The sequence below is a fragment of the Phaenicophaeus curvirostris genome, chromosome 18, assembly GCF_032191515.1.
Source record: "Phaenicophaeus curvirostris isolate KB17595 chromosome 18, BPBGC_Pcur_1.0, whole genome shotgun sequence".
In the NCBI taxonomy this organism is placed as follows: Eukaryota; Metazoa; Chordata; class Aves; order Cuculiformes; family Cuculidae; genus Phaenicophaeus; species Phaenicophaeus curvirostris.
The window spans coordinates 9,539,475-9,566,563 of record NC_091409.1 but is presented as its reverse complement, the minus strand read 5'-3'; the positions used below and the strand labels follow the sequence as shown (position 1 = coordinate 9,566,563).

General features: G+C 40.8%; 1 protein-coding gene across 5 annotated transcripts in view; it reads left to right on the top strand.

The window, feature by feature from the left end:
- The window catches only part of EYA2 (EYA transcriptional coactivator and phosphatase 2), a 97,147-nt gene that overhangs the window by 11,249 nt on the left and 58,809 nt on the right, over positions 1-27,089 (top strand). For 2 of the 5 annotated variants that reach the window (XM_069872060.1, XM_069872057.1), the window contains exon 2: positions 272-354. The exons of 2 other annotated variants lie outside the window; for them this stretch is intronic. In XM_069872060.1, the coding sequence (XP_069728161.1) occupies positions 272-354 (83 nt within the window). Of the gene's footprint in view, positions 1-271; positions 355-10,397; positions 10,544-27,089 lie in introns of those variants that run through there. One more of the 5 variants, XM_069872062.1, reaches the window with a different exon arrangement.

The window sequence follows — 27,089 nt, the reverse complement described above, 5'->3', positions numbered from 1 at the left end:
GTATGAGTTTATTTTTTTTAAGCGTATATCTACTTAATAAAAGAGATATAACTAATCAAGCTACTTGGGATAATATTCACTTTGGTATGAGCACAGGTAGAACTCTGCATATCTCTTCCCCTCCCGTTTCTGCCTGGTTAGGACAGTTTGTTAAGAGATCTCCTCAGAAAACAATTGTTCGTGGCAGTCTAATTCTTAAAACAATGCTTTATCTTTATTTGCAGATCTTAACTCAAGTAATGATGTTTAACAAACACCTTGTTTTAATCAGGTGAGGATAAACCCTTCAATTAGGATGCAAATAATTGCTCCTCAGTCTGGCCATTTGGGGCCTGGAGGTGCTGCCATTTGCAGGTAGATTTGGTGCTACCCAAGTATTGAGGGAGGAGAAAGCGGGAATAAGGATTTAGGACTCTGCAGTCATCTTGCAAAATATTTTTTTTTTTGATCCCAGCATACAAAATCAGATCCAGTTCCATTTTTCGGCAAGCTGTTCGGTCGCACTTGATTTACAGCTGCAAGAGGTGTGAGAGGAAAATTGGATCCAAAATAGTCGTGGCTGCACAGATGGTTCCAGCCAGAGTGTCACAGTGTGGATATTTAATTAAACATCATCAGACCTCTCTTCACTCGCTCTTTCTACTTGGGCTTTAATTTTGTGTTTGAGTTATTTCAAAGATGTGTGAAATGAGAGGAGAAAGAATACATGGCCATAATCCTTCCCATTTAAAATTATTTGTCTGCAGCTGCTAAAGTCCCAGCCTTAAGAGTCACGTATAAACATGTTTATTTAACATCAGCGTTATCTGTTAGATTGTACATGGTTCGTTAACGTGGAGAGAATACTTTTTGTTTAATAGTGTGTGGGAGCTGCCAGAGGTCAGAAGAGGTTGTTTGCCTGAAGTCGAGATGGCATCTTGGCTTTGCTCTCATTCTGTTTGTCACCTCCGCTCTCTCCGGGAAATACTTCAGTAGTGCCGTGTGAAGGTATTTTCCCTTCCCTTTAAGTACAGAGGCTCTGTGGAAAGCCAGGAGTCTGCTGCAGGCTTGCGGTAAGGTTTACGGGGAGTTTTAGGGAAGGTTTGTTGTAATTTGTGGAGGATTGTTTTAGTTGGGGTTCGATTAGCAAAAGCAGCTTGAAGAGGGAGGAGCAGCAGGGGAGAGGGGAGCCCGGAGCGTTGTGGTGCCTGCTAAGTGTATAAATAATTCTGTTTTACTGAACTGGGGAGATGGGGTGCCACGGCTCAGGAATTTCAGAGCGTCCTGTGTGGTGTTAAGTAATGTTTTGTTGCTGGGTCAAGGCTCAAAAGAGTTGTACCTGGTTGTGATGCTGAGTTGAGAGCCACGAGGAGAGGTAGCACCTCTGTCCACATGGGGTGGAGCAGGTTCTGCTCTCTCCTGCAGATCTTATAGGGTACTCTCTGCTTTCTCTTATTGAGAAACATGCTTGGCTATGTGAAAACGTATCAGGAACACTGGATATACTTTATATAGAAATAACTATGGCCTCAAGCTTGAAAAGATTACTTAAAAGATTACTTAAAAAATTCTAATATGATTTACCCATACAACTAACAGCCACGCACTGCACACAGTATCGAGGGAGGGAGGTGCACACACACACGCATATACACAATTTGTTTTTTTCTTTGAGCTTCTTGAAAATATTTCTGAATGTTTCCGAGTCAGTGAATTTCTCCAGCCTCTTTTGGATGGTGAAGGTGTTTGGGCTTTTTTTGCCTTGGAGGGAAAAGTTAATTTGAATTTGCATTGAAGGAAATTAGACAATTGAATTCTGTGATTTTTACCGACCAACACCCCTTGGTATATCATAAGCAAAAGGCATAAAATAAAGTGAGCGTTATTGTGGAGATCAAAGTGGTTGTGGAAGATGCAATGTGAATGAAGCACACCACAAATGTGCAGTTTTTTAAAAGCAATACAGTAAAAATAGAAAGGATTTTTTTAAAAAAATAAACTGAACTTCTGTGTTGATTATAACTTGCCACTGAAGTACACAGAGAGCCTGAATATTGTTTAAAAAGAAACCAGCAAAACAGCTATTTCTAAAAAAACAGTAGGTTCCCTCAGAAGGGTAGAGAGAGAACAAAAATCGGTGTTAACATTGGGGGGAATGTCTGGTGGGGGGGCAGTTCTTTCAATAATTTTCAACAAGTACTTACTGCGTTCGGTATTTTTAAGAAATTATGTGGACAGCAATTTTGTTTCTTTACCAAGGCAGTGAAAACACCAAGAATCCTTTTTATAATTTGGAAAGAATGTCAAAAGAATGAAGTAGTTAAACCTAAGTGTATTAGATCATATGCCTTAAATGCATAAATAAGCATAACTGCAATCACAGAAACCAATGTTAAAACCACCAGGAAAACTCACCCACAAACCCTAATGACTTAAAGGGAATGACCTCAGCCATTGTGAAATTTGTGCCTATTTGTTGAGTGACATTTTTCTGTAGAAGCCGAGTGCGTGTTTCGTTGGGGTGTGGGATTGCGTTGTTTGAAAGACTAAGGGGATTTTTTTGTTCTCGCAGCCAGGTTTGAATACAAAGAGTTGAAAATGCGATTGAGGCTGGAAAGAGCTTGGATATGGTTTGGGCCTCAGCGATTTGAAAAGCAGGTCAAGGCTTTGTTGTTGATGGACAGAGACTTGTAGAAATGGATTGAAGCTTGCTTTTCAGATGTCAGGAACTTCCTTGATGATAGCCCATTTCGAGCTGATTCCCAGCTGGTTTTCTCTTAAGGAAATGAAAGTTTAAAGTATTTGGTTACAAACCTGAGATTTCTTCACGTCCGTGTCTTTGCACGAGCGCTGCATAAAATGCCGGTGTCATTCATCTTCCCTCCGCTTTTAGGAGAGGAAATTGATGCATGGCAGAACCTCAACTTGCCTTTGCTGCAACCCCACCTAATAATTCAGGGAAAGGGAAGTCTTGAATTATTTCAACAATAGTAGACTTCTTTGGGAATGTTTTTAAATAAACCAGTGCTACAGACTGCAAGACTGGCCACAGCAAAGTCACTCTGCAGACAGGTTCCTCTCTGCTGCCTATTCCTGGTAGCGGGCTCCTGCCTTTCTGGTTGCAATAATTAAAGAAGGTCCAGACTTAATTGTTGTTAGATGTGCAGAAAGGTTGAAGAAAATTGGTATTTTATGCTGTTTGGTGCCTATTTTCAGTCTGTTTAGTCTGATGGTGCAGAAATTCTCATTTGCCATCCCTTCTTTTGACAAGGAAACTATCCCACTAATAATAAATAAATATCCTAAATAAAAATAAACTTAATACTAGTCTGTCCAGATAGTAACTAGTTAATCCACAGAGAGTTAACGCCTCGCTCTGTTGGAAAGGGCAGACTTCACAGAGAAACTCAACTGGAGTAGGAAAGCCTGTTGCTTCCAAACAAAGACAAGAGGACTTGGGGAAAATTTCTTAAACTCAGCAAATGCCTTAAAAAATGGAAATGCCTCTAGGATTACTCAGGCACCCACGAGAAACAGTGAGGGGAAAGTGGGGCAGGCATCTGAATTTTTTTATTTTTTATTTTTAGGTTGAGTAAGCAGAGCTGGGGGCCCCAGTTATTTACAACCCAGTCTGCACACCATGCAGAGAGCCTCATGAGCTGTCTTAAAGGCAAGTTCTGCGTTTATTGCAAATTATGTCTTTTGATGACACATTTGATTCATTGTTTTGCTGTATGATTGTCCTACAGCTACTTTGAAATAACTTTGATCCATTTTGAATGTAGATGTCTATCACCAGTCTGATTCCCCTTGCAATTGCTCTTCTGTTGTAAATTACCATCATTAATTGTAACTGTCTGATGGTCTGATTATTTACAAAATACTTTACTTTCAGTAAATGTTGACAATGTGTACTGCTATGCAAATTTATTATATTTTTCCGAGTTCTGTGGTTGAAACAACTCAATCTTGTTCAGAATTGAGCAATACTTTTTATTTGAAAAAAGGAAGATTGTTTTCCTACCCTTTAACAAACTAAAAAGCGCCATTTCTTATGAAACATGACACTTCTACTTATAAAACATTTGACTGCTATATTGGCTGCATCTAGGCTAACTTTTTTTTTTTAATTTATAGAAGCGTGGGGTTTGCTAGCTTAGGTTTGCTGAGTGCTGCGTTGATACTGCTTCTCTCCACTGAGGTGCAGTTACGACTATATCAGCCTTAATGCTTGAAGCAAAATAGATAAATTTTCTCCTTGCTTGTGTTTAGCTGTGGGTAAACATGTTAGGTCCAATCCTGCTACCGCCGCAGTTCCCAATCATTTCACTCAAATAAGATTTGGCCCCTTATTGTGAGGTAGCACTTTTAACTCTTTGGTACTTGTTTTGCAAGTGCATTTATAAATAAAATAATAAAACCATCGTAACTGCTGTCTATACAAGTCCAGTTGACTTCTTCAGTGCCTGAGCCCTGTAAAACAGGAGTAGGAATCATCGTCTTTCTGTGATATCCGTGCTCATAGGCCTTATTTGCAACTCCACAAAGGTTTTCAGCAATAGTTAGCACAAGCTAGCAAGTCCAAATCAGGTGGGGAGCCAGGACAGGCAGGTACTGCAACCACTGCGGTGACAACAGATGTAACCTCCTGCACTGAAAGACCTTTGCAGGGATATGGCTTAGTACTTGGTATAATATCTCCTCTGACCCAATACTCTTAAATGTGTTAGTGGAATTACGTGCGTAGCAGGAAAATAAGGCAGGCACCCGTTTTCTTCTGATTTATTGAAATAAAATTGTCAAGATCCTCATTCTGTTTAGCCTTGGTAGCCTGTTTTGTAAATGTCTGCTTTAGACGAATCTTGTTTTTAATAAAATTCAGTTCTCCCTCAATAAGAGGCAAGCTTAGGTCTCTGACCTAAAATACGTAATCGTTCAGCAATGCTGTAAATGTGTGTAACCCTGTACAAGGCATTGTAAGATATATTCTGTATGAAAACTTTGACAGGTCTTTGCTGTCTCTCCTTAAAATGACTTTGCTCTAGTCAGTATGTCTGCACCTGAAAATTTGAAGTTGTGGTTCAAAATAAGGTGTGTTTCTGCCTGTTACATGCAAATATTGTTTGTTGGCAATCATTATTCCTGTTCATTGCAGCAGACGGATATAATTTGGGGAAGAGGAATGGATGGGGAGGAGGATTAGGGAAGCAAACTAAGTCTTGTGTAAAATATTTGAGATCCAGCAAAACCTCTGGGTTAGATTAGTTTTGAAACACCACTTATGCCCCCCTGCAAAGTAGGAGTGGGGGATGGAGACAAGTGCTTGATTTGGAAGTGAAAGCAATAAAGGATGCTGCTGAAAGTCAGATGCATTGATGTTGGAGCCTGGTGCTTTCCTTCTTAAAACCCAGTGCTTCTCCTTTCCCCAGTCCCTCCTGCCACAAATCAGGATTATTTAATCACAACAGTGGTTTAACCGTATCCGTGGTGGTGTGGGATGGTTGTTTAATGATGCACAGAAGCATCGTGCCCTGGTTTAGGACAGGAAGTGGAAAATGAATATTGTTTTGAACTTGAACTTTGTGAGCAGACAGAAAGTAATTATCGGAGCTGCAACTCCCCCGGGAGAAGCAGGGGAGTGATGCACTGTGCTTGTAAGAAGCACTCTGGGATCTTAAATATCTAGTAATGTTTAGCGCTTTGGTTTTACGTTTCTGCTTTTTAATTGATCTTCTGCTCCTCCTTTTTTTTTCCTTGGCAAGTAGAGAGAGAAGCAATTGCGTGTAGAGTTCATGTACTGTGTGTATTGATAGACACCCTTCTGCACCCCCGTGTGCTGGTGGGACAAGACTCTTAAATTTCTGCCTTGTTTCTAGTGTTACTTGCAGTTGTAAAATGAACTATTTCACTGCCTGGGTTACTTAGTGGGCCTATTATAACATGGAAAATTGACTTAATTGATGATTAAGAGCACATAATGGTATGTGAAGTCATTTAATCATGAGCCATAAGCCTCTTGCATTTAGTATTAATTATAAACTATAGAAGTTTTTTATCTGTCTTATAAAGTAGAAAACCCTGCTGAAACGACACAGTCTGCATAGTTGTGAAGTTAACATTTTGAGTATTAACTTTTTAATAACTTATTGCTATTAAAATATCACTGACCAGTTTCTGGAAAAAAATGTGAATAAAGGCAAAGTTCTGCCTTCACCATGTGCTTTGCTGTATTTCAAGGGCCTGCAACTTCAGCAAACTGCCTAAGTTTCTGGGTTTGTTTTTTTTTTTTGCTCTGCTTTGGCTGCTACCTTACAGATTTTTCAGCAAAGAACAGTCAGTGCAAGACTTCATCTCTTCTTACGGACTGTTGATTTTAAAAATATTCTTCCCTATTAAGTTAGAAAAAAAATCCTTTCCCTTCTTTGTTTATTATCTAACTTTTTGAAGGTGATTATAGAATCATAGAATAACCAGGTTGGAAGAGACCCGCTGGATCATCGAGTCCAACCATTCCCATCAAACACTAAACCATGTCCCTCAGCACCTCGTCCACCCGTCCCTTAAACACCTCCAGGGAAGGGGACTCAACCCCCTCCCTGGGCAGCCTGTTCCAGTGCCCGATGACCCTTTCTGTGAAAAATTTTCTACCTACGGTAGGTACATGATTTTTTGTACTCGGGAAGGAATAATTCCTTATTTTAAAAATAACATATAAAATGTAAAAGTAAATTGCATTAATTTTTAAAGGAAAATTAAATACGTGTTCTTTATGATCCCTCACGAAGTTCATGAGACTATTTTAATCTTGTGTTAATGCAGTTGAGATTCTTTATTTGAGATGAAGTTTTAAAGGCAGTAAAATTAAGTCACTTAAAAAGAATATAATGTGATGATTTATTGTAGCAGAGTAGGCAAAATTCCTCTGGAGATTTTAATATCTTCCACCTGGTATAGAAGTGAAAAGAAAATATTCTTTAGCTGGTGACTAATTTGTCACTGATACCCAGGGGTTCCTTCATTACAATGCAAAGATGTCAGTTCTAAGAGAAACATACAGTGAAAAAACTCAGTGCAACTTCCTGTTGCAGACACTTAAAAAAAAAGGAGAAAAATAGAGGTCTGGAAGGCAGCCGAGGCAGCGTGAAGGTAGGCTCTGAAGCTATCAATCAAGGCAAAATGGTTGGGGAAGGATTCTACCTGCAGGCTTCAGTGGAATTCATTAGGACATGTTTGAGGAGGAAAGTCACTTGATATGACTCCAGAGGAGGAGCTGTGACATGCAGTAATACCCAGGCTGGTGCTCTGTTCTCCACACAGCGCGTACCGCGTCCTGGCAATTGTTTGAAGAGGAACTGCATGGCAAAAAAGAAGTCGCACTCTGCTTACTGATGGCTTTTGTATTTTATCGCAGTGTTAATGAATTGAGTCCTAGACTTATTGTTCAGATGAAAATGCTGCTGAAGAATATCTGCAGCTACTGAAAACAGGATCATGGTGTCTGTGCCAATTTGGTGTCTTAGAATCATAGAATAACCAGGTTGGAAGAGACCCACCGGATCATCGAGTCCAACCATTCCCATCAATCACTAAACCATGTCCCTCAGCACCTCGTCCACCCGTCCCTTAAACCCCTCCAGGGAAGGTGACTCAACCCCCTTCCTGGGCAGCCTGTTCCAGTGCCCAATGACCCTTTCTGTGAAGAATTTTTTCCTAATGTTCAGCCTGACTCTCCCCTGGTGAAGCTTGAGGCCATAAATGAGGTCTTGACAATGCATTTATCCTACCAGAGAACTATTCTAGTGTCCAGACACTTGCATAGTGTCATCACTTTGCCTTTTGCTGCAATGACAAAACTTTGACTCTGCTCTTGTCCTCCCAGCCCTGTGGTTTCACAACAGCTCAGTATGAGGAGGGAGAGCATGAGCCGTCTCAATACCAGGGGAGGGTGGAATGAGGCTTTCAGTCTCCCTCCCTTAAGAAACAAATTCTGCACTCGTGTTGTATGTGAGTAGTCAGAGTAAAATGTGAACGTGAATACTGGGTAGAAGACATGCTTATGGCTGGTTTTAGGAAAGGGAATGGCAACAGCGGCAAGGAGTTGACCCGTGGCAGCAGAATATCTGCAAGCAGCCTCTGTTGTCCACTTTACTGGTGCAAGAATGGCAGCAACTGGTCTGGTTTCTGCTGTGGGAGTAGCTGCTCTTGGATGGAGCAGGTATCACTACCCCACACTCCTGAAGCAGCAACAGCAATCTAGCTTCTTGAGGACTTTGTGGTTTACTCTTCCCCTACTTTTTAGAACAACCCAAAAAGTCGCTCAGGAAGCATTAGCAGGGGATGCCTATGACAGAGGTAATGATTAAATGTTAGCACTGCAGTGATGTTAGAGATTTGGGAAGAAGTAGTCAGTACCGCACAAAACAACGTACAAGTTAGAAACAACATGCATGACAGCTTTGTGGTAAAAGTGTTTATGTAGTGGGGAGAAGCCCTGGCATGTCCCACAGACTGCAGGCCGTGTTAACACAGTTCTCTTGTTTCTCGCTAGAGAGCGAGGTTTAATCTCAGCCAGTCTGCTGTTAGTTGGAGAAAAGGAAGATTTTCTATTCTGTCATAAGCAGATTGAGTTTGCTGCATTTCTTTCACTTTTAGTGCATCCTTCAGTTAGCGCACTGAGGTGGATAAGAAATATTTTTATCTATGTGGTGGGTTGACCTTGGCCGGTGGCAAGATGCCCACCCAGCTTCTGTCCCGCTTCCCATCATGAGCAGGTCACGATGATGGGAAGCACTTACATGCAACACCTGGTATAGTGTGACAAAATCAACACTTTATTAATCCTGATCGGACCGGGATCTGGAGCAATCTGAAGATGGGAAAGTTTACTGTAGGTCACCTGTCTCCCTCCCCATCTCTCCGGAGGCCAAGTCTTTTTACACATTTGGGTTTTTTTGCATTGTGTTCTATTAATATTCATATCAGGAGTGTAGAAACAGGTGAGATGGTCTAGCCATCCTCTGATTCTATTCATGTGTCCAGGGCTTAAATTACATTTAAATTTTCCATCAGATGTTGGGCTTCAGGGCTTGTCAAGCCATTAACCTAAAGCGTGGATGGCCCCGTTCTCCTACCTGATTCATGTTACAGAAGAAGATCTGTATTCAGTTCCTTTGGAGCCACTTGCCATTCCTGTTTGGGATGGAAGCTCTGTGCCTAGGGAGAGCCTGCAGTGTGCAGGGCAGAGTGGGTCTAAGCAGGGCCAAGGATCCTGCTGTTCTTGGTGAATGTAGGTTTACTTCGAGAGGGATCCTGCCAAAGGTTTGCCTGTAGGTGCTAACAAGGTGGTAAGTGAAGATAACTACATGATGCTAGTGTTGTCACACGTATTAATGTGCCAGGTGCTCTGCTGGCAAAATACAATTTTATTTGTTGTCTTTCTTCTTTTAAAGAGAGCCTTATGTTTATTCAAGTTAGAAAAATCATTTAAATGGTAGTCAGCTCAGGAGACAGCTCCATCCAAGCATTTTTATGCTTAATGTGACAAGCCAAAGTGTTGCCCCAAAATATTGTCTGCCACTCTACAAAGAAACTGTCGATCTTGATCATTCAGTGGTCCTTTAACTATACAGTAAACAAAACCCACCAGGCCTGTGTTCTCCTCCTTGCAGGCAATTCTCGTTTGCTCAACACCTCATGCAGAACTTGGTTTGAAACCCAATCTAGCGAGGTGCTGCCTCCCCCAGCAGACATACTATTAATGGCCCAGATGTCCCCTTAATGAAAGGGTTTTGTTGTGCCAACATGATGCTCTCTGTCCTTCCTCAAATGGCTGCTCTCTGTGTTGATGCAGATGCCATTACCAGAAGTAGTAGTATGGAACCTGCAATCTTGTGGTCACTGAAACTTAAAATTCTGTAATTATTCTTGGCGTATACTCTTAAAGGTTAGCGCATACTGGTTTTTGTTTTGGGTTTTTTTTTCGGAGTTACTGAAAATCAAGCCCTGAGCTCTGTTATGTTTGGGTTTGGTTTTTTGGGGTTTTTTTTTGTAGTGCCTCAAATGGTTGATACACCCTTGTGACCTATGGAAGTGTAGTTTGGATTGTAATCCACAAATCAAATGCTAGTAAAGAAGAAATAGCTGACTTGGGGAAGTGTTTTTAGGTTTTCCTCTTCACAGTGAACAGTGAAGTGCTTAGAAGCTGGAGTATTAGTTATGCAAAAGGGAAGCCAGGGTTTAGTTGCCAAAACCTGACTACTTTAACTTGCAAGTTGACTGAATATAAGTGTGTTTTGCCCTGTAGTTTTAGCATAGAAGTTACGCAGCAGTTCCCGACACTGTAAATTTGAAGATTTCCAGGCTCGTTTAAGTGCTGTCAGCCAAGGCTTGTGTTCAGTCTTAAGCATTTTTCAGTTCAGTTAAGAAGGCCTGAAATAATCAGTCCTTGGAAAGGAAGCTGTGTTATCCTGACATGAGTTTAAAAGAAATATTTCTCCCAGATTGTAAATGTCCAAAATACACTGCTCAGGTTTGTTCTGCCGAATGTTAACTTACAATTGTGAAGGTAAGTGACTGCAAAGTCCATTTTCATGTTTAATTAGTTGTGTGCATGATTCATATGTTTTTTATTCTCATTCTGATTTCTTGCCAGCTTTGTATTTTTATACTGCTGTGAATCTGTGAGTTTGTATTTCGAGGAGATACTTGTGGAGTGATGGGCACCAGCTCTCATCTTTCATGGACATACAAGTACAGTTTTGATCTGAGGATTTGACTCTCTACATACTGACAAGTCGGGTTGGGGTTGATACAAAAGAGATATGATCCAGTTGTCTTTAACAATGCGTGTAATCTCAGAAGAGTAAAACTTTAAGACTCTCTTCAGAAAAAGAATTGCATGAAGGGAAGAATTTGCCAAGCCTTCTGCTTAAAAACTCTTATAAGCACCCTGTAGCCAGCCACTACGTTCACTGATACTAAGCACCAGTGAGCAATCACCCACCAGTTCCTAAATGCTATTTAATTTTCGAGTTATCTACTACAGCTTTTTGGCTCTGTTTTTAACTGCAGTAGATGACTGCCAAGGTATATGGCCGACATGAAGTAAAACCCCCAAAGTAGTTTGATACCACTGCAAACAGTGCTGCAAATACCCAAAGTAGGTGTCAAGTAAGAATTACTGATTCAAAGTCTGCGCGAGTGTAGTTTATGGATTAGGTGGGGTGGGCATAGTCCTCAAAGCCACGTTAAATTAGTCTCTTTGTCAGTTAACATTAAAATAGCACAAGTGGTGCCAAATTCAACTGTATCGGAGTATTTAATTGTAATCCCATGTTAACGGGGAAGTACAGGGAGCTGTCGCCTAGTCGGTGGAGTAGTTTGGGCAGACTGTCTTACTTGGCATTAGAACTGCAGTCGCCCTGTGAGCAATGGGACCCTCCTTACAGCAGTTGTGTTGATAGATTGCAGGTATGGTTTCAAGACTGGATTAAGCTGACTGAGAGCTGTGTTGACATCAAAAGAAGTGGCCTTCTCAGCCTGGCTGCATGTTCCTGTCTCTTCCTCTGCACTGGTGCTATCAGACGTGCTACAAACTGGATCAACTCGCTGATCCAGCTGAGGAAAAAAAAAAATACAACCAAAAAACAGTTGTTGGTCTGGCTGTGAACAGGCTTATATTGCCGCAGTAGTCTGCAGGAGCTTGTGGCTGGGATAGGGAGAGGAAGGGGTTGCATCTTTGGTCAGAAGTAAGGTCATTGAATTTTTACAATCATTTGAAGCTAATCAAATCTTGAGGTGGATAATGATAACATTTTTGCTGTTACCCTTGATAACTGGACTTCCAGGCAACAATTTGAGAAAGAAGTCAGTTTAGAAGGTGTAGTCAACTTGTTGATCATTAATCAGCCAGACACTTTAGGCATTTTTTTCCAAGTTCCCTATTTTATTTATGCATTTCATATATAAAATCCCAACTCTTACCTGCCTTGGACTTCCAACAGCACGTGCCAACTCCTGTCCTCCTCCTTCACCTGGTTCCCAAGGGCAGTTTTGGGTAGATATTTTTGAAATCTGCATCTTGAGCACATTCCAGAAGGAGATACAGAGCCCGATGTGAAGTTTACTCCTGCTTCCTTTTAAGACAGCTGGAGGAAAATCACGGTTGTGTATTGAATAAGGGAGCTTGTACTAGTCATAGAAAGCCCAGGATTATTTCCTTCAGGCACAGGCTGTGCGTGGCATCCTCAGTGGGTAACAGTTACGCACTGATCCTGATTCCATTCCCATTTGAGATCTTGTCAGAAGTGACTTGGCCAAAATCTAACACCATGTTAGTAGGACAGTGATGAGAATCAGGAATCCTTAATTTCTGAGTTTCTGAAGTCATTAGTGCATTGGCTACTTAAAGACCTCACTGAAATGAGCTATAGGAATCCTGTTTTTTGGTTGCAGTTTGTACAATTTGGAAATTGTATTTCAAGTAGCGTTAATTCTTCAAGTGGAGTTGGTAAGATTGATTGACAGGCGATTTTAATTACTGAATGTAGGTTACATATATGCAAGAAAAACTTCTCTCTGACAAAAGCATATCTTGGCCCTTAGTACTAACCAGTTCAACTTTAATTTCACAGCTTGCTGCCAACAGCTGCCTTACTAAGACATAGTACTCGTAATAAATGAAATTTCATCAAAAAAGAAAAATGAAAACTTTGTTCCAGCTGGATTGAAAAGGCAGTTGGAGCATTTCTATCCTGTGCATGAAGCTGCCATCCACATAAACATTTCAAATTACTTTTTCTTTTTTAATAATCAGGATCAGACCTTTTCTTAGTATTGAGGCAAATGCAAAGTATTAGAAACATACAATTTAATTCAAAGTCCATTAGTTATTGAATCCTGTCCAAAGTTAAGCATTTAAAGTGTTCTGGGAGAAACTCACCTTTTACTTTCAGGTTTTTGACAGCCTACTTGGATGAATACCCTGATATGAGCAGACAGCTCTAGTCCTGCTTGATAGTGCTCAGAGAGACATTAGTTCTGTCATTTGCTGGTGGGGCTGTTGCTTGGGTATTGTTGAAAGTCCTGCAGCTGATGAGTGTTTGCCTGGACTACCAACAGGAATCTCAGTTAAATTATCACACAGCCTCTCTGCACATGGAAGAGATTAATTCTCATAGCTGCAAACAGAATGAATGCTTTGTACTTAGTACCATAATGCAAGATCATGTTGAAATACAGTACCAGTAACCAACTCCTTTACCAATAAATTCACAGTTCTAATAACCATGTGTTTTTACAGCATCCTGATCCCAAAGGATCAAAGAAACATTGATTTATTTAGCTTTGGGTCCCATCCCCTGTAGTTCTAGCCCCTTTGCCATGCTCCCCATGAGCTCCGAAGAGCCATATCTGAGATGAAACCCAACTGTTATTGTATGGTCCACAGCAGGGAGGGACACACTGTAAAACCACAGAAAAGAACATTTTAGCCAGTAGAAATGACTGGAAGTATTGTGGGCAGACAGAACGCGAACACCAGAGCCTGCTTTGGCCAAGAGTTGCTATCAACCTGTCTAAACTGCCTTACAGTTCTTTATTGATGATAAATTGACTGAAGATTAAAAATTGAACATCTTAAAAAGTTACACTATGCCTGTGGCATTATACAAGTTTGCTGCTATACAGAAGTTTGTTGAACAGCACTCATCTTCCCAAAACTTGGTTGAGGATGCAACTAACAACATTAATCCAGGGCAGTGAAGTTGAGGAGTGTTGATATGAGTGTCTGATGAAGCAGATATTACTCAGTAGAGGGAGGTCAGCAGTGGAGGCATTTTGTCCTTCATTAAGGAAAAGGTGAATAGTGCTCACAAGGAGCATTGCCGTCCTGTAGCTGAGCTATTGGTAATGTGATAACGTCTTCAGACCTCTGCAAAGGCCCCTTGTCCTGCTGCAAGCATATGCTAAGACATCCTGTAACATCTCTTGTAAGTAGTCCCTGGAGTCTGCTAGGATTTATACCCCGAGGGTTTCCAGAGTTGTAGGACTGGTTGATGTTCTTCATCAAAAGGCCAACCAATTACAGGAAGGATTCTGAAAATTTGAGCCGACAAAACTATTTAGCAAGCGCTACAGAAATTACCTTACAGAAAGATGTTTTATGGTGCAGAGGGTAATTAGTGGCTGCTGTATTACAGCAGCAGGTAGAGGTCCCAGTCCAACTCTATGTGTAGGTGTAACTGAAGTGTTTCTTGCCTTAGAATATTTATTTCTCATGACCAGAGAAAAACGCATGGAAAATCGGCATGGACACAAGATACAAATTGCTGTGACCAGATCATTGTTTTGTTATGAAGTAAACCAAATATTTGGGGGTTGCCTCTGAATTACACAGCTTTGGGAAAGCTCAGTAATTCCTAATAGCTGAACATTCTATTTCTAATGCCTAGAAATGCCTCCAACTAAAAAAAAAAAAAAAAATATTTTGAAGAGAAGAACCTTGGGCTGAGTAGCTGCAAATTTCACTGTTTTAAATGTTTTTCAATCCCATTTTAGACAAGTGCAATGAAATAAGAGTTATTGGTTGTGTGCAGGCCTTTGGGTCTATTGGAACTGGAAATTATTCAGGGAACAAAAAATTGAAAGACATAACAGCACCCCATCAGCAATTGGAGAAAATCCTTCTCTGGCATAATTCTTACTTTAAGATGTTTATGCTGCTGAAGTATCATCACTTCGAGCTGTGCTCTCTTTGTTTATTTACTGCTGCCTAGGGTCTATAAAGCAGAGATTGCAGCCGGTTCTTGAAGCAGCATAAATTGTTTTTGCCAGAAAGAGTCAGAAAGTGGTTTAGGGAGAGAGGGAAAGATGACATTTTTCTGTGTTCAAGAGCATGTGTCTTAGTTTTCTTTGGAAAAGGCAAGTCCAAAAGTGTGTACTGCAGAAATGTCATTACTTTGTGTCTTCATAGATGGGAATGACCGAGAATATCTGTTGGAAATACTTAAAATCAGAATGATCGGATATCTAAGTCTATTCCCAAATCTAATGTTTTCTCCTGCATCCAACATGTAGTGCAAACCTTTTTTTGACATTTGATCTATACGGTTTGGAGGCCTTTTATATACACAGAGGGATTTACTGCTTTGTAATCAAGCTGCTGAAGAAAAACGTTGTCCTTTTATTCACTAGGGATGACTGTAATAAATTAAAATGGTTTCCCATTAGCGTTCCCTACTTAGCTGAACCACTTAAAATTACTTTGGACTTTGCCCTTGTCTGACCTCCTCACCTTTGCTCAAACATTTCTACTTCCAGGAGTGCAGCAATGTTGGTTCTGGAGTCTTACTTCTGTGACTGAAGTTACAATTTATTTTGGGCTGGAAGCAGGATACCAGGGTGGATCCCATTGGAGTTAAATGTTTAGTAGTTTTAAAAGCATAATGCACACCTCAACTCGCAGGTGATCCCTGCTGTTAGTATTAATAGCAGATTATAGCTTGATTGTATGCCTATTTTTCAGTAAGTCTGTGTGCATACAGATGAGGATAGGTTACTTTGGTTTTAGGGTTTTTTTTCTTTTTTATTGCTCCTATGAGGTTTCTGAGGCAATAATGTCTTTACCAGCTTGTGGACAGAACTGTAGAGTTGACATAATCGAATCTCTGTACAGAAGTACTTTTAAACAAATATGGGTCTGTCTCTCCTGCACGTTAAATGTGACCAAAATTACATCGATTTACAAAACAAACTGCAGATTTAAAAGTCCTGTTCTGCAAATGTACAACTCTTGTTTTACAACTGGTAGTGCCCTAGTGTGAAATGCATACACGTTACTCAATTGTGCTAAAGTAAAAAGCCACCAACAGTTACTGGACAGCGTATATATACTGTTCAATTCTGAATTGCTCTTTTTAGTTCTGATATGAATGGAAGGGCTGGATTTCTTACTGAGTTCCCAAATCCCGTGTCCTCTTTCCAGTTTCTTCATTGTAATCAAGTTCTAAATTCAGGTTTAATACTTTTCACTGGCCTGTAATAGTAACTTGGAGGTGATTTGAGATGGTCTTAGTGCAGCGTTGTAATCTGGAGAGCACCGGAGATGATACCGCGCCTGTAACAGTGCAGAGAAATACATGGCATTGCTGAATGAGATTCTTCAAAATGTTTCTGTGAAGTAGTTGTGCATGAGGAATGAATAGAGAAATAGTAATAGCATGGCAAATACTGGATAGAGCTCCAACTACCTCTCAGCGCACCCATATTAGAGGCAACTAAATGCACCAGGGGGAAGGTAACTGCGCCCCTCAGAAACGCTTGTGGGAAGGCAGCAACTAAAAAACAAGCCCAAGTGGCATTCAGCGAAGTTGGCTTGCAGTAGCCTGCTTTTATAGGAATTAGTAGCTGATGCTGTTTCATATGATTCAAAGTTCTAAACTGTTCTATAAATCCCTGCAATTCTGAAAAGTTTGAAATATTTTTCTTAGAAGGGCAAACTTTTCAGAACAGAAAAAACAGCCATAGGATTCTTGGCTGGTAATAGTGAAGATCTCACATCTTAAATATTTTGAGCTATTTGTGATTATTCCTCGTAGGTAAAAATAACTGACAGTCTGCATAAATCTGAATAAACACAAGAAAACCACAAGCTGGCTGCAAATGTTGCTTTGAAGAAAAAAAAAAACCAAACCACTTATCCTGTGTGTCATTGAACAAAGTTATCAAATTGTAGCTGAGGGCAATTTGGTTGTCACTAGTGATTTCTGGTCAAGAGTGTGCTGGAACTAGCGTAACTCATGGGGTCATGTTGTGGGTTTCAGGTGTGTTGTATGGCATAGGAAATATCTGCCCATGAAATGTGAAAAACTACTGACATTTCTGAGCCTTTTTTTTTTTTTTTCCCGAATCTCTACCTCATGGAGCTTGGGCCATTGGGGTGCCAAAGGCAATATTGTGAGCAGTTGAGGAAAGGATATGTTTCCTAGTTTTGCAATTGCTGGTGCGCCCTTGCATCCTGGGAGGAGAGTAGACCAAGCAGAGAGTTTGCCCAGTGAGGCTTGTCTCTGTTCCAAAGCAAACTCTGGGCTTTTTGCATATGGAAGTATGCAAGAATTCATAATCTGACCTTCGATATTATTTGTGTGTATACATAACCTGCAATTCATTAGAGTCCTTGCTGCAGCTCTCTGCCTCTGCGCTGTCTGGGAATGATACAGAGATGAGAATGGTCTTAGTGAATGCAAGAGCTTTCATACAAAACCACCAACGTGAAAGAGCTTATCGCTGGTGAGAGAATGATCTCTGGCATTTCATAAATCATCAGCAGTACTAACATGCTGTTTGGAGATTTGTATCATTAGCAAATTAATCATCTTCAGGAACGCTCCCATAGCAGTGCTGGATGAGACGCTGTGCAATGCCTTTCTGCCAAATAAACTGCAGGGAGAGGGACCTGCGGGATGGGAGGTGGAGAGGAGCAGCCAGGCTCAGCTTTCATATTACGTCAGTGTTGTCCTTGATAGCAGTCTCTAAAAATATTTAACAAAATGGCAATGAAAAGTTCTTAGCAGTTTGACTGATGCTATTGGCAGAATATGAGGAAGGAGTGATTTCTGGTTCTGACATCTTTAGCTTCCATCCTCACAGAAAGCATCCACAGAAGTTTATTGAGATGCTGTCCAAGTCTAACATCTCTGCCATCCTCCAGCCCTGGAGTGCAAACGGCCATCAGGCTGCTGTAACGTAAAGAAGAGCAGAGGTCATAGGAGGTGCAGTATTTTTAGAGGCTGCAGGAAAACCCCATTTTGGAGTGAGAACTAAACCTCAAGTTCTTCCCACCTGAGCATTCCTGATGAAAACCGTAGAGCTTTTCTTGGCGTGAACCCAAAGTTTTGGTGTAACTGGAGGTAATTTTGCCAGCCTTTCTAGGATTTCATTTATGCACTCGGTTATTCATAGATTCATGCGGTATTCGTATAGCTCTGTTTTTCTCTTGAATTTACCAAGCTTCAATTTTTAATTCTAAAAGCAATTAGCAGTATTTCCCATTGAATGCACCCTTGAATACATACTTAGATTTAAGTTTCTATGCAGCTAAGGGTAATGTTTATACCACTACTCCTCTGGTGTTATCTCCTCTTCCCTTTAAAAAATAAATTTCAACAGTTGTTTTTTTTGTGGTATATATTTCAATGTTAAGTCATGATTTTTTTGTAGTTGCTGGGCGTTTCCTCCAAATTCAATTGTATAGCAATGCAAAAGACCAACAGAACCATTCTGTGTCTAGGTATTTGATAAGCTGACTTGTATGTAGCCTTTATTTGGCTTTTTTCTTTGACTACAATTATGTATTGATCGGAATTGAAAAATTCCACTAAGAAGCAATACAACTCCATCAGCCTGGAGTCAGGAGAGCATATTCAGGTGTAGCCACACGTTACATTAATCCAGAGACCACTGCTATTCATTTTGTGTTCATTTTGTGTTAGTCGGATAACTAAAGTTAATGACTAAACCCATGGTATAAATCTGCTGTGTTTCATGACATCTGTTAGATTAGTTCTCTCAGTTCTTCTGCTGTGCCAGTGGATGCCAGCAAGTTCCAAATGTGAGTCCTTTGTACAGCACTGGACGTGTTTTATAGAGCTGAATTGGGGATACACTATATCGTGCTTAATAGTTTTACTCTTTAAAATATCCATGATTCAGCTGCTTGTCTGGAAAAGTTTATGCTTAGCTTTGAGAAAAGTCTTAACTCTTGTAACTCTCAGTGTCAAACTATTGCTTTTAAAACTTGGAGTTTTGCTTAAGGTGTGTTTATGTGCTTTTCAAAGTATTTGTCCCACAGATTTACTGGCAGAGTGGTACATGACTGGAGAATTAAAAAGTTGCCTTTTTCAATGAGATGTGTTAAACCTTTTCCCTAACAAGCCAGAAACTTGCAAGCAGTCCTGTGACAGAGGAAAAAAGTAGATGGAGAGTAATTCTGGCAGAAATTCCTTTTGTTTGTTCACAAATTTTACTGAAAGGTTTTGTGGTTTGTTTTTTTATTTTTGTTTCCTCCAGTGCACAGAAATGGACAGAGATTGTTTTTTTTCACCAGTGCTTCATAACATTTCAAAAGGCTTTTCTCAGTCCCATGTCCCAGGAGCTTCGTTACTTTTTTTTTTTTTTCCACATAATCTTCTGGGGTTTTGTTGATTTATCTCTGACTTTGGTGTCTCGGTTTCCACTCTCTGGACACATGCATATAGACACTAAGAAAGGAGTTCTTAGACTAGTTTTAGAGGGAGAAGTTCTGGTACAGGCTGTCCTCTATTGTGAAAACTTAGTTTGGAATCTTCATTGTACCCATTTACTCTGCAATATCTATTGCTGAAAATGCACCCTGTTAATCTTCAGGAACTACGTTAGAAGTGAATGATGCAGGATTTTAAGATGTTAAATAAGCCCCAATGCTAGTTTGTGAAAAGAAGCTAAACTAAGTGGAGCTGCTTTAATTGTGGCGTTTCGATTCCATGCTTAAATTTGTAGCTGAACTGAATGAATCCAGTTGCTGGGGTCCTAAACAATCAAAATCCCACAAGCAGGCACACAGGCAGTCTTTGTGATGACAGCCTGTAAAACCAGCAGCTGTCCAGGGGTTAGCAGATTGGTTATGCTTAATGGGAACCATGGCAGGACATGCGCTAACAGATGATGTACAACATACCTAGCACCTAGTGCTGGAGGGTACACACAGACCAACTGGGGTAGAAGAGTTACATGCCCAAATGTGAATTAAAGACATAATTTGGCCTTGCAAAAGTTGGGTGTAGCAAGGGAGAGACATGTTATGTGGTCTAGGAGAAAATAGGAATATGAGACTTAATGCTTCTGTTCTGTATTGGCAACTGCAGGTGGTGTCTGCTCTTTGCAGTGGCAGAAGAGCAGAGAAAGGTTGTGGAGTAGTAAGGAAAAGTCAGAAATATGCCAGTTTCGTGGTATTTTTAGTAGGTGTAGGGTTGCTTTTCTGTCTTTGGCATTTGTATAGTTTTCTCCCTCGTGCCCTTGTGCTGACTTACCTGAGTGCAGCACATTATCTTCATGGCTTTGAGCCCAGTATGCTCAGAAGTGGAAAAATGCAGTAATCCTGGCTTTACAGAGCAGGGAAATAGAGGCAAGCAGATTAAATATGAGTTGGCTTTGTAAAATACTCCAGTAACAGGAAACCAACCTGATACAGAACTGAAGTCTCCCTAATGAGAGCCTTATCGACTGAAGTATGGTATCAGATTTGCCAATTCTGACGGTTCCGCTTCAGAAAAAAAGTGACTTTTTTTTTTTCTTAATTGCAGATTTATTGTTATTTGTACTTAGCTTGTCTCTAATTAGTAGTTCAGGGAAACTCATGTAGCACTGTAATACTGTAACTTGTCTGAGCTCAAACTGCGTTACTCCAATTTTTATTTTATTCCTGTATATGCAGTGATGATAAAACCCCGAAATTAGACAGGCTCTCCTTTTCCCGTATTTTTTCTCTAGAATTACCAGGACTACTTTTTTGTGAAGAGGGGGAAAAAGGTGAGCTACTCCGTTTCCTCTGGAAGCCAAACACAGGATTTTTAGGGGGTTTGGTAGCTCATAGCTGCAAACAGTGAGGGTCAGGAAGAGCACCTTTGCTTGCTGCTTATGAGTGAATTGGTCACATCTGTGCCATCCTGTAGTAGCCAGAGGGAGGAAATTATTTTGATTCTTTTGTCTGTTGTAAAAGTTTTTCTATAAAAGTGTCAGAGAGAAACTGTGCTTAAGGCGATGAGCTGAAGTTAATCCAATGTCAGAAAATGCATCAACTGTTGAACCAGGCTGTCGGGCTGCTCTTCTGGGCTGTGAAAGGGTAAGGGCCTTTGAAGTTCCATGCGTGCAAGAGAAATTTGCCTTTAAGCTAAGGATATTGCAGATCAAATCTGAGTTTTCAGTCTAAGGCAGTCACTTTTCTAATGGCACGTGTAAGCTTGTTCTCAAACATCCAAGAAAGCGAAGTTGAATTTACTTGCAGATGTATTTCCTAATCTGCATATAAAACTTTTTTCTCAGATTACGTGAAGTGAATTCTAGGTAGCTGCCACTTCTTGTACTCCCAAGAAATTTTCTGAGCTGCCTTGCAGTCCTGTAAATGAAGCAGTCATCTCTGTTGCTGTTTGGAATCCTAGCACTCTTGTGTTTATAGCAGTCTCCTCATTTGGCTTTGTGCTTGAGTAGTTGCTGTTGACAGGTGGCCTCAGAGGTGATGAGCTGTGTTGCAGAGTAGTTCTTGAGTTGGCCTGGTGATCCCAGGGTAAGTGGTATATGACATGATAGGAGGGAGCCGCTCTTTAGTGAGATGAAGTGCACTTCTAGATACTAGTTTTGTCATTGAAGCTGTAAATATCTTCCAGTAAAGGTGCCATGGTTTGTGGTCATTTAGAGTTGTCCTGTTCTCAGATTTGACAGCTCGGTTTGGACAATTTGAAGCCATCAGGGAAGAAGTTAGATCATAGTAATCGCATCATATTTTTTCAGTTGGATTTTTTGGGAATGGGGGGAGGGCAGAAAAAAAAGGTCGAGTTTTCACCTTGAATCCAATTCTTGCTTTTCATCTATGCCTAAGTAATTTACAATAAGAAGCTTTACATTTTATATGCCTCCACACACAAACACCATGTTGGATATCCCCTTAGTTGTGCTTGTAATTACTGTGTGTGGAAGTGCATGGGTACTGCTGAGGATCAGATAAATAGCAAAAAGCTGTTGTGCACCACACGTTTCTGGCTTTTATCTGCCAGATTTTATCTCCCTTGTTCGGGAGCTGGTGTTTGTAGAGTTTCAAAATTGGGGGAATTTTGGGATGGAATATAGAATTTTTCTGCTAGAGGTAATGAGTTTAAGGAAGAAAAAAAAAAAGGAGTAGCAATTGAAAAATGCTGCTAGTGCATGGCTGTCTAGTTGTCTGTGTGAAATAAGCTGGTGGCATCTGTCCAGTTGCAGGCAGATGTCCACATCACAAACCATCAGACCCTCATGTAGAGCAGAGAAAATCAGCCCATGCCTTTTCTGTTCAAGCAGGGAGAGAAGGATATAATGAAGAAAACTTGCATTGCACTTGTCTATGCCATCTGAATTTTAAAAAAGAAAAAAATGCGTATGCATCTCTTTCCAGAGCACTGCTCTGGCATCATTGAGTAGGACAAAAATTCCCTCTAAGGGAAGCGCAACTGGAAAGTACTGGGAAGATAAATTTGTTGAGACAGATCTGTTCTTGTATAGGTCAAGTATTTTTCTTAGAATAATCTGTTGGAACTTGCAGTTGTGCACAAATTCTTCTAGCTGATAGGTAGCTGGCTGGAGGGTTTTGTAGGCTCAGTTTGCTATGATGGACATATGAAAGGCACCGTTATGTTATGCTTTGGTCCCCGCTACTGCCCTTAATTTTGACATGCTGTTGTAAAACTCTTTAGTTTTCATATATAAGTAGGTGCTAGATTAAGTGGTTAGCTAATCGACATCTTTGTTCCAGTCACAAAACCATGGTCTCTTTCAGCACTTTTCCGTTTACTGCTCCGTGTGCCGTTAATGGCAGCAATGGCAAACTTTTTCAGTGTGTCTGCCAAATTTATTTCAAAGATCGCGGTGTTTGGTGCCAGCCCTAATCTCTCTTGGTGCCAAAGTTGGCTCCAGCAGTAATAGCTCCACATTGTTAGTCTTGTGCAACAGTTGCATTACATCATGGTGAAAGGAAGAAAAGGGATTTTAAAAATTCCAGTTATTCAAATGCAATAGTCACAGCGGGGAAAAACAAGATGGAAAACAAAACTCCTGCAGTTCAAATGTCAGTGTCCCTCGGTACTTTGGTAAGTCATTTGGGGCCTGTTTAATATCATAAAATGTCACTTTCAGGAAGTGGTTTTCTTTATCAGATCAGACTTTGCAAAGGAAAACAAGGATGTGTGTGTGAACAGTATCGAGTTGGTGCATTTGTCATTAGTTATTTTCACTTCCATGCTGCCTGTGGTGTAACAGTGACTGGATGGCAGGATCTCTGCAAAGATGCTCCATAATGCTTTTGTTTGATAATATCCCTTCCCTCTGATGCTAACAGGTTTGGGATCTTGAGCCCAACTTAGCCTTCACCTGAAGTTTCAGCCTTTTGTCACACCAAAACTCTTGGGAAATCAGACCTCAGCCCACCTAAGTGAATCAAACTGTCCTATTTGTTATTTCTATGTAGTTATCTTAGCCTGACTTTCAAATATCCACAGAAACAAAATATTAATGGAATAAATATCAAGGAAAACACTATGTGAACATTTGCTCTGAGTAAACAACTTCTCCCTGTGGCTGTTTCCACACTATTAATTGCCATGAGTGACAAATCAAAGTGCAGTTATTGCTCAAGCATAGCTTTTGATTAGTTGTCTTTTTTCTCCTAACAGGCCCAAGATGTGCAGCCGTTAGATTGTCTTGCTTTGCTCACTGCTATTGTACTGTAGCTCTTCAAAACAAGAAGTCTGCTCCACTCAACTTTTATCTAAAATCTACCATCATCGGCCTGTCTCCTGATTCAGAATATCTCTTTTGCACCTTCCAATTAGAGATACAGGGGCAAAACAATTTACTATTTGTTATCCCTACTGATGAAGTAACCAGCTTTCACTACAAAAGTACTATTTAGCAGCAGACCAGTTCTTAGACATTTCACACAGATTCTTGAAGACCTTAACCTAAACAATAACTTTTTCTTTTGTTTTTAAAAGCATTGGAGGAGCTCCGCGTTGTAAAAATGCGTATCTGCTATGCATATAGAGTTGCCAGTAATAACAGCGTAGACCTTTCTGATTTTGTATGGGCAGATGAAAACCTAGCCCTTGCACATGGAGGTACCCGAGTTCCAGTAAACAAGAATTACTGGTCTGCAGAACTGCTTGCTCTCAAGCTAGACAAACCTTTAACAGCCCAATATTAAGGAATGGGCGAAGGAATCTTTGCTGTGTTATGGCCAGGGAGTTACTGTCAGATCTGGCAATGAAAACTTTTGACTTCCTGCTTGTAACCTCTAGAAAAGAATTCCTTCTTCAGATAGGTTATTTGAGATCAATAGTCATTATTAATGACATTTGATTTTTATTTTATCAACAGTCAAAAGAGGGGAAAGAGATGGTTTTAATTATGTCGGTGAACAAGAGGAGGGAAGGATAACTTCTTCAAGTTTAGCTGAGCAATAGCCTCTCTTCCAAGACCACCCTCTGCTCTTTTCAAACAAAGAGAAAGGATTGTGATTAAGTGAATGTTAGACTTTTATAAATTTGGTTTATTTAACCACAACATTTACTAAATCCAGATTGGTAAATTGACTTACTTCAAATCAAAACAGGGAAAGTGTATCAGCACAGTTGGATTTTGTAATTCAGGAGTAAATCAGCTGTACATTCAGGCCCCGCACATGCAAAGCAACTTCAGGGTTAAGTGGTAATAATAAGCACCTCTATTCATAGTACTCTTCATAGCAACTGCATTAGCGCTTTACAAGCTTTGCCTATAGCATTTGTGAAGATTGTATTAAGCAGGATCAAAAGGAGGGAAGCAGCTCTTTTTACATTATTAGGCTTAACTAGTTTGATTCAACGTGTTTGAAGATGATCCATCCAGAAAGCCACTCTTGATCACAAAATGGTCTAAACTTTGTGAATCTCATATTTCCTTACACCCTAGCACTCACAGAGCAGTTTTGTTCTGAAGTCCCATAGGCTTATCAACATCATACCTGTTTTATCAATACGGAGAGCAAGAGGGTTGAAGGGTTGCTTTCCCTAGAGAGAGCATGTGGGCATCTTGACTTTCTCTTGAATATGCTGTCCCAATTTTGCAGAAGCAAGACAGGAGAGTCCTTCCCACCCACACTATGTTGATCCTCAGGGTGAATCCATCACCCTGGCAGGCAAACTGCCCTTGGACCAGTTAGCAGGGCTTGTGTCCCACTGCTGCTACAAGACATGCTCACTCAGCAGTTACTTGGGAACCACAAGGACTGATTTAGTGTTACTTTAATTAAGACTACAGCAGGGAAAAATCCAAAATGAAAAAGAGAAAAGCATCCCCTTCCCCCCTGCCCTGAAAAACCTAACCCAAAAATCTGTCAGGTAAGGAGAAGCAATTGGGGAAGCCACCTTGGGAGGAGGGTGTTAAGGGGTTTTGTTCTCCCTCATGTGTAGCGTTGGACTACCACAAAGACTTTTTTTGGGGCGAGGGGTTGTATTTTGTTGCTTGGTTGGTGGTGGTTATTTAATATGAGGAGCTGAGGGGTGGTTGGGAGGCTGTTTAAATTCCAGACTATGAGACCAAGCCAAAGCAGTACAGGGCTTTTAGACACATTGTCAAATTATATTATACTTCCAGTTTCTTAGGAAACTGCCTTCAGTTTTAGAGAGACCACAAGCTTGGTCACATTTCTTTCTGGTATGTAGGGCATCAGTTGTATTTAGGGCAATGAGGTCGGCATTTCTGTTTTCACTCTCAAGATACTTCTTCAGTAGGTGAAACAATGTACTAAAGATATAAAACATGAGGTGTTCATTGCTTCTATGTCCTTGAGAATGATCTTCCTTGTTTTTTTTCCTGTGGAGAGATGAGTGAGGAGGCTGAGGGGTGACCTCATTGCTCTCTACAACTACCTGAAAGGAGGTTGTAGAGAGGAGGATGCTGGCCTCTTCTTCCAAGTGACAGGGGACAGGACAAGAGGGAATGGCCTCAAGCTCCGCCAGGGGAGGTTTAGGCTAGACGTGAGGAAAAAATTCTTTACAGAAAGGGTCATTGGGCACTGGAACAGGCTGCCCAGGGAGGTGGTTGAGTCACCTTCCCTGGAGGTGTTTAAGGCACGGGTGGATGAGGTGCTGAGGGACATGGTTTAGTGTTTGATAGGAACGGTTGGACTCGATGATCCGGTGGGTCTCTTCCAACCTGGTTATTCTGTGATTCTGTGATAAGCGAGTCTTCCCTTCCTTCAGTGAGAGGAGGATCCCAGTTAAAGAAAGATGCTTTCAACCTTCTACATGTACAACAGACCTTCCTCTTTGCTAGCTTGACTGGTCAGAGAAAGTCTGAGAGGATTTAAGCAAGAAGAGGGTACGTCATTCTCACTCCAGCCTCACCTGTACTGTTATGATAGACTTTCCCCCATGTCCGAGGGCTTTTTATTAGTTTGCATTTCATAGTTCTTTTCCCATAGCTCTTTTTGAATTATTATTCCCTGAATGCCAGTCCTTTACAGGCTAAGAATGGAGGTGCTGACACAGGCCTGTTATAAAGTGGCAGCCTTACCTTTCTCGCTAGGTTGTTGGAGCCATTGCAGGACTCTGACAGGTTTAAAGAGTAAATCAAAAGTGTGAAGACATTCTCATAGTCTGGAAATGGAGAGCTTTTGGACCAAAAATGAGTGAGAGAACATGCCCTGAAGGACAGCTCTCGTGCCTCACCTCTTTCTTGGCTGTCTCATATTCAGAGCGGTCATTATTCATCAGCGTGGATATTGTTACTGCAGTGGTGTAAGAGATTTCACCTAAAGATTTCGGAGCACTTTCCAGCCCCTAAAAAGAGCTTAATTGGCAGTTTATACTGCAATTCCCAGTTTTACAGAGGCCTTAATGTAGTCCTGAGAAACTTGCCCAATCTGTTAGTGACGGAGCTTTGGAGCAAAACTAGACTTGCAGTTCTCAGTTGTCTTCTTCAACAGCTACACACAGTTTTCCTTAGCTGGTGTCAGGCTCAGCCTTGTGACAACATGCACCTTTTTATACTGCACCCCAGTCCTGTTTGTAGGGTCAGCTGCCAGCCCCACAGCATCCTCAGTGGTGGTAGCAGTGTTGGGTCTGATGTGGTCTAGTCACAAAGTGCTTTCCGTATTGGAAGAAGTCAGTAGAAGTTGCTTTATGTTACTGAAAGATAAACTGCAGCCGTATGGAAATTTATATATATATATGTATAAAAAATTCTATTATTGCTGTTTATTTAGTGCAGCAGTACCTGAGGTCCCACTGAAAGTAGGACACCATTGTGCTGGCTGATGCCTCACGTACACTGAAGAGGAACGCTTGTCCTGC